General features: G+C 38.5%; 1 protein-coding gene across 2 annotated transcripts in view; it reads right to left on the reverse strand.

The window, feature by feature from the left end:
- C17H16orf87 (chromosome 17 C16orf87 homolog) overlaps positions 1-7541 on the reverse strand; it is a 33769-nt gene extending 26228 nt beyond the window's left edge. The window contains exons 1-2 of one of the 2 annotated variants that reach the window (XM_055554346.1): positions 7198-7541; positions 2175-2271 (exon numbers count right to left, since the gene is read on the reverse strand). In XM_055554346.1, coding sequence (XP_055410321.1) covers positions 2175-2271; positions 7198-7263 — 163 coding nt within the window. In that variant the 5' untranslated portion in view covers positions 7264-7541. The remainder of the gene's footprint in view (positions 1-2174; positions 2272-7197) is intronic. The other variant, XM_055554345.1, reaches the window with a different exon arrangement.
- Between the last annotated feature and the right edge of the window lie 763 nt (positions 7542-8304).

Raw genomic sequence — 8304 nt, forward strand, 5'->3', positions numbered from 1 at the left:
CTCTCAGAGAAGCCCTATTATTGTCACCCTGCTTATTTAACTTATATGCAGAGTACAACATGCGAAATGCTGGGCTGGATGAAGCACAAGCTGGAACCAAGATTGCCAGGAAAAATATCAATAACCTCAGATACGCAGATGACAACACCCTTAAGGCACAAAGCAAAGAAGAACTAAAGAGCCTCTTGATGAAAATGAAAATGGAGAGTGAAAAAGTTGGCTTAAAACTCAACATGCAGAAAATTAAGATCATGGCATCTGGTCCCATCACTTCCTGGCAAACAGATGGGGAAACAATGGGAACAGTGAGAAACTTTATTTTTTGGGCTCCAAAATCACTGTAGATGGTGACTGCAACCATGAAATTAAAAGATGCTTGCTCCTTGGAAGAAAAGCTATGACCAACCTAGAGAGCATATGAAAAAGCAGAGACATTACTTTACCAACAAAGGTTCATCTAGTCAAAGCTATGGGTTTTCCAGTAGTCATGTATGGATATGAGAGTTGGACTATAAGGAAAGCTGAGAACAGAACAATTGATGCTTTTGAACTGTGGTGTTGAAAAAGACTCTTGAGAGTCCCTTGGACAGCAAGGAGATCCAACCAGTCAATCCTACAGGAAATCAACCCTGAATATTCATTGGAAGGACTGATGCTGAAGCTGAAACTCCAATACTTGGCTACCTGATGCGAAGAACTGAATCACTGGAAAAAACCCCGATGCTGGGAAAGATTGAGGGCAGGAGGAGAAGGGGACGACAGAGGATGAGATGGTTGGATGGCATCACCGACGCAATGAACATGAGTTTGAGTGGGCTCCAGGAGCTTGTGATGGACAGGGAAGTCTGGTGTGCTACAGTCCATGGGATCATAAAGAGTCAGACACGACTGAGCAACTGAACTGAACAGAAAAGCCCCCAGTCACTAAGTCAAAAGCAGTCTTACAGTCACATACCACAGCACTCTATTTTAATTCCTTACAAGGCATTTATTACAAGTTGATATTCTCCCTATTTGTTCTCTATTTCCTGCCCACAGGAATGTAGTAAGATCTATGACAGCAGTGAACCTGCCTTGAGAGTAGACTGAGTCATTACTTGAGACCCAAGGCTTAGAACAGTGCCTAGCATACAGCAGGTGCTCATGTATACATCTGTAATCAGTCTACTCTTGTTTGGGGTTCAAAAACATACAAAGTTCTTTTATTTTATCAAAGATGACAAAATTTAATTTTTAATAAATACATCCACTGAATACACCCAATCTGTCTATATTAATGGGAAGATAAAATTCAAACAAAAAAAATTTTTTAGATATTCTATATCAGGGAATAACAAAGAATAATCAATGTATCTAAAAATTATATTCACATCAAAATCAGGTTGTATATTTTTCAGCCACCAGTTTAAAAAATATTACTTTAATGTTGTTACAAATTTTACCAGCATTATGAGGGGAAAAACCAAATGTCTATCAAGCAGTAAACAGGTAAACAAATTGTGGCATATCCACACAAAGAATACTATTAAAACTAAGCAATAAAAAGGAATGAATTCTTATTGATATATATAACAACATGGCTGAATCTTAAATTATGCTTAGTGAAAGAAGCCAGGCAAATGAGTACATACTATATGATTTCATTTATATAAATACAAAGTTCTAAAACAGTAACAGCAGATCAGTGGTTATCTGAGGCAAGGGGAAATTAAGATGGACAGATCACAGAGAGGAACTAGAAAACATGGGAATGATGGACATGTTCATTATCTTGATTGTGGTCATTGTTTGATTAGTGTAAACAAAACTTATCAAAGATGCACTTCAAATATGTGCAATTTATTGGATATCAATTATACCTTTATTAAACATTAAAAAAATTTTTTTCTTAAATCAGATTAGGTCACTCCCTAAGCCCTTCAATGGCTTTTCATCCTCCAAAAACAAAAAATAGAAAATCTATCACAAGCTTTACCAGATTGGTGAATTAACATTTAAATAAAATGAATGGCATATTAATGTCATAAAGCTGATTTCCAATAGCTAATAAAAACCAAACACCTATTTCAATAGATTTTATTTAAATTCAACAAAAATTAAATAGTAAATTCACAAAAACTAATTTTACATTTCTACATCGAAAAGCTAAAAATATGGTAAACTCTCACAATTACCTGTAGAAGATGGTGCTTTTTCTGGGTGTTTTGCATTTAAAAGTTTTCTGCTAATAAATATGTAACCACAGGGACATGATTTACATGCAACAGGAACCTACAGACAAAAAAAAACAACAACAACACAATTTATTATTACTACTTTTCTGTTGTTAAACTTCTCAGTGTTTATTTAGTTTCCTGAGCTGAATGATAAATTACTTGAAGTAGGAATCATGGGTTTATTTAAACTCCAACTCCTTACAATAAATGATGAGATGGGTATTGGGTCCTCTACATCTTCACATTCTACTAACGCATTACAACACTAAGACTATAGCAAATACACGATAAAAGTGTGCTGATGTAAGTGAATAACAGAAAACCACAATAGGATCAGAGCTAAGGAAAATATATTGGAAAAAAGGTAGCATTTCCTAAAATATTAGTTTGATAGCAGTTGATAATAGAATAAGTTGGGGGGGCATGGTTGGGAAGTCATTAAAGTAATCCCAGCATAACATTTTGAGGGCCTCACTGGAATAATGAGATTGGAAATAGAGAAAAGGTAGATCTGTAAGACATTTCAGAGGGTAAAGAACGGAAAACAACCCAGATTCCAACATGAGAGGGTAAGATGCCAATTACTACTGACAGGAAAACAAAATAGTTTACAACAACCAGTTTGAGAGGCCAAAGTACAGTATAAACAACAGAGAATGTAGGACAAAGCAGGAGTTGAGATCTAGGATTTTATAATCTCAGGTCCAGGAAGGAAGTTTGATAAAACACTTCAATTCTCCAGGATTCTGTTTCAAAATCTATAAAATATTTTTACAAGAGGGTCCTTTCTCCATTTCATACAAATATTTTTTTTTAAGTCAAATGTTACTGAAAATTACTGAAAAAATTTTAGATTTTCCTCTACAACTGTTTCATAATATTAACCTTAATGTTCCTTGGACTGGCGACACATTCACTAAGAACCAGAAATTAATCTCAACAAAAAGTACTCACAAAATAGTACTCACAATTCTGGTTTGTAAGATACATTCCATTTGTCGTAAAAGTTTAATTATGATTATAAAGCTTTCATCCATTTATGTACAGAATGCCTCATATTACAGGATATAAATATTTGATCTAAATAAGCTAAATCATAATTTTGGGAGAATTCCTTTTCTTTTCAGTAAAAAAACTAAAGAAAGAACTTGTGTATTCATGAAAATAACAATGAATCCTATAAAAATAATCAAACTCCAGTATGTCTAACAGGTTCCTTTATCAAAAATATAATGAGATTCTTTAAAAAAATGGCAGAAAATGTTACATTTCTTAATAGTGAAAAATATGCCTAAAATAGGTAAGTTTTGTCATTTTAAAATTTCACATCTTCACAGAAACCAAGCTCAAAGGTACTGACTCATTTCCTTTACACCTAAACACATCATTAAGGGCATAGCAGTAATATAAATTGTTTTAAGTTAATGCTACCCAAAAAACAACAGAACACGATGTTCTTATTCAACAGATCCTTTGCTACTCAACAGCCATTTTCTTTCAGCTACTGAAACTCAACAAATTGAAATTTGATTCTGTGTCTCATACACAAAAAATACATCAATCCAATCCAGAATTAACAGGGTGCTACAGTTAGATGAGAAATGTAATATTTGGCTTTCAGATGACTAACGCAATCGATAGGCTGATTTACATCCCTTAATGAAAGCATCTTACGTGCAATGAACATTTAGGTGCCTGAGCTAAATCACCCTAAGGGCCTTTTGAAAATGGAAAGTTCCTTTCCCTCACACCAACCCTGGAAAAAAGCCAACTAACCACCACCACAATACAGATCCTGTAAAAAGATTTATTAAGCAGGGTGGCCAACTTCAGCAATATTAGTGTCTTTAAATTATTGTATAATTTAGATTTTTAAAAAAAAATCTAAAACTTCCTTTAAATTTCAGTTGTAATGCCAAAAACAACAGTAATGAAAGTTCTAATGCTATACTTTCAGGATTTTAAAATGGAAGAAAAAAAGTTAAAGTTTTGTCTACTGATGGCTTGTGAATCAATTTATTCCTTGAAAAACAGGTATTTGGATTGTTTGCACATGCTTTACAAGTAAGACAGCTTTAAAAAAAACTGCAAAAAACAAAATCCTGGCCCTATATTGTTTCACTGATTTAAAAAAGCTAAAAAAATAACCATTTTATGGAGAATACATTTATATTCTTTGTTGCTAAGGGGAAAGTTATCTATAGCAGACATATTTGCTAAAGGTCACATAAAATTTTCTAAAATTTTTTTCCAAAAAGGGGAAAAGCTGATCTAATAAAGAAGAAAACAAAAATGCAAAAACAGAAACATACACCAAAGACACCAGAAAAATAATAAGGATCTTGACTACTACTATACTCAAAATGGCTCAGTAATTTGAATTAGTGGATGTGAAACCCATTGAAAATGAAAAGTATTGTGGTTTAGATGTTTCAGAACTATATTTTCAATAGAGGCATGTAAAAGGGGATGTTATAAAGCAACTGAAAATCTAGGTCTTTCTTGTTTACTGATCTCTGTACCCGTTTTTAAACTTACACATACAGAACACATGTAAATCTACTCAGCTGAGGCAACTTCCTCAAACTTTAAAGATTTTACATTTATGCTTATAAACTGTATTTAAATTGTAATTTAATGTTCACCAGGCAACTTAGAATAACAGCAGTATTTTTTTTTTAGTTTTTTAAAAATGGCTTTCGGGATTATGATTTTCCTCATTTATAAGAAATCTATACTTTCAAATAATTAGAAAGCTAAAATTAACCTATTATTTTCTTCGATTGAGTTACTTTTAGTAAAAGACAAATTGCTTTTAAGAATTACCAAAAGTTTGAATTAGTCATCATTTACGTTATCTTAAGTATTCAGAATAAAGGACAACACAAACTAACATTTTAAATTATGTTGTAGCTTGCTATGCAATGAATTGTGTCCCCACCCTGCCAAAAACATCCCAGCAATAAATTCATCTGTTAAAGCCCCAACTCCTCAATGTAATGGTTTTTAGAGATGAGATAATTAGGTTTAGATGAGTTCATGAGGGTGGGGCCCTCATGATGGCATTAGTGTCCTTAGTAGAGCTATCAGAAAGCTCCCTTTTCTGCCAGGATCTTGGGGCTTCCAGCCTCCAGAACTGTGACAAAATAAATTACTGCTGTTTGAGCCACCCAATCTACAGTATTTTCTTATGGGAAAGGGGTTTCTTTCTTTCCCATATTTTCTTATGGGAAAGCTGGAAGAGGGGTTGTGTGTGTTAACAACAAAATGAAATACGGTATTTCCAAATAAAATGCTGATCACATTTTGATGAACAGATACAAAGACTCCTACAAGTTTACAATCCTTTCCTCTTTCTTCAACCAGGATATTCAAAACAGGTTAAGGTTACTTCATGCCAAGTACTGCAAGGTCATGATTCACACTAATTGATGCCCTACAGACACTGGAATGCATAATGCATACCATGTAAACCTTATATTTCTGCACAATTAAAACAAATGGAAATGATTTAAATATTGAAATAATCTTCGACAAGGAGACTTAAATAAAGAAGTCCAATTTTTTCAGAATTTAACAAATTTAGTTCAATGGTAAGAATGGAAATTTAACTTTGGTTTGGAAAACATGGCTAAATTGTTTTTAAAATGCATACTCAATAAATTCATAAAATCAATAAACCATAATTCTCCTTGCACAGCCTTCCTCTAATCAGTATATCTACCATTGCCCATAAAAAATACTGAATAAAACATGTAACATTTTCTGTTAAAAGATTTGCTCAATCTTTAAGCTTGCTCCTTAAAGAATGCTCTAAAATCAGCTCATTAAAAGAATCTTCAGCCATTTCAAATTATTCCTCATTTTAAAAAGAAAGAAAAAGAAAGGGGGAGGAGAGAGGTAGTCATTTTGAAAAAATTCTCCCAGTGGAAAAGGAAAAAACACACCCAGATCAGCATGCTGGCGAGAAACAAGGGCCCTTACTAATGCTTTTAACTGAGAGTTTTAACTCATTATATTATAAGGTTTTAGAGGAACGGGTGAAAAATGAGGCATTCTTAAACTAAAAGAGTAAATGAGATTTAAAACATTACAGCTATGACACCATTAATTCTGTGTGGAAAGCAGTCATTTAAAATTCATAAAACCACATACATATTTTTTAGAAGATCTGGAAGCAGAAATCCTAAATTTTTAACAGTGGTTACCGCGGCGGGTAGGGGAACGTGAGGAGCGCCCAGAAAAGAAGGGCTTCAATGGGGACGTAATTCAATTATATTCCATTTAAAACAATGTACAGAAAAGATTCGCGATTATTTACGGCAAAAATAATACGTTTTAAGAGAAAAAAACTCCATATTTCGCCAAAACTTATAACTATTACACTGTGGGCCTTATTGTCACATTTAAGCATCCGCCCAGGTGGCGGGGGGACAGTTTGGGGGGTCCACCGTACACATCTGAAATGGGAACAAAGCAACCCTGAGTCAGGAGGGGGATTTGGGAGCCAGGAGCCCTGACTTGGGAGTTTGCACATCAGGCACTCTCGTCCGGGCAGGAGGGGGCTGAGGGACCGTTCTCGTCCACTTGGGCCGCTGCCCCACACTCCTGCCGCTGTCACCGGAGCCGGCCAGGCGACTCGAGGAGGCTCCGGACAGGTCGCCCCGTCTGCTCAGGATAAACCCACACCCCCTCTCACGCAGCCCAGTCACAGGGCACGACACTCGCCCGTCTGATCGCCGCCAGGTGGACACCGGCCGGGCCGCGGCTCCGGGCGCTTCCCCGGCAACCCCTCGGCTAGGCCGGGCCGGTTCGGGGCTCCCGCGGTGGCCACAGAGCCCGAGGGCCGGCCCACTCGCTCGGCCGCCGGGACCCCGGCGAGGCGGCCTCTTCACAGCCAACGGCCACAGGCAACGGCCGCCTGCCCGCGCGCACCCGCTCCGCTGGCCCGCGTGTTCTGTGCCCGGCCCCCGACGCCCACCTGTTGGTCGCACTCGGGGCATGATTTGGTAGCCATCTTCACTTTCTTAGCTCGAGTTGCAGACATGCTTCTCTCAGGCGGCGGCGGCGGCAGCAGCAGTGGCGGCGGCGGCGGTGGCGGCGGTTCGGACTCCGCCCCTCGTACCTCAGCAGCCCAGCCTCTGCCCGCGCGATCCCCGCTGGCCAGACCGAGGCTCTGACGGGTGCGCGCGCGCGCGTCCGCGAACTCGAGGAGAGCCTGCGGGCCGAGGAGGCGGGGTGCGGCGTGCGCCGGCTCCAAGGAACTGCGGAACACGCTTCCACCCACACGGCTCCGGTTCTCCAGCGGGTCTCGATTCTCACGAGAAGACACACATGGATTTTTCCGACGGGACAATGGACACGCCCTCTCTCGGCCGGATGAACGGCGTGGGGGCGTGGCTTAGCCGGATTAGGCAGTAACGGGCGTCGGGCTCCACCAACGAAAGCACAGAAAGGGCGGGTAGTGGTGCTGAGCACGCCCCCTTCCCCGGAGGAAGAAGGTGAGAGTGAAAAAGCAGGTGGGAGGTAAGACTTTTTGTACAGATACCGACATTTGATAGATTTCAGTAAATGTTAGCAAGTCTAATCATTGATAGATTATAATATACAGCTGATGAGTCTGCTAGATGCCAGCCTTGAGCTCTTCACCGGGAGGTGTGAAATTCGTTGAGTCAAATACGTATTGACGGCCAAATCTGCCAGACAAATTTGAATACTGGGAGGTGCCTGTCCTCAAACACGTAGTCTAGAGGTGTAGAGGGCCTAACATTCGAATACAGGGGAAATGAGTTGTTGGGAGGAGTAATTCGGTTGACTACAATATCAAAATTTAAAATTCACCTCGCCTTTGATCTTGCAATCCCATCCCTAAGAATTTGAAAACATATTCTCCCTAAGAATTTGAAATATATTCTCCAGCTGTGCTTAAATGCATTTGTGAAAAGATGTTGCATTTCGCAGCACAGCTTGATCAGAAACAGCCCGGGTGTCCACCAACAAATTGCCTGAGCAAATTTCGGTATGCATACATCAGAATTATCATTGCAGTTTTTCAAAAGAATGATAGTTCTACATGAAGTGATATAAT

This window comes from Bubalus kerabau, chromosome 17, assembly GCF_029407905.1.
Source record: "Bubalus kerabau isolate K-KA32 ecotype Philippines breed swamp buffalo chromosome 17, PCC_UOA_SB_1v2, whole genome shotgun sequence".
Taxonomy (NCBI): domain Eukaryota; kingdom Metazoa; phylum Chordata; class Mammalia; order Artiodactyla; family Bovidae; genus Bubalus; species Bubalus kerabau.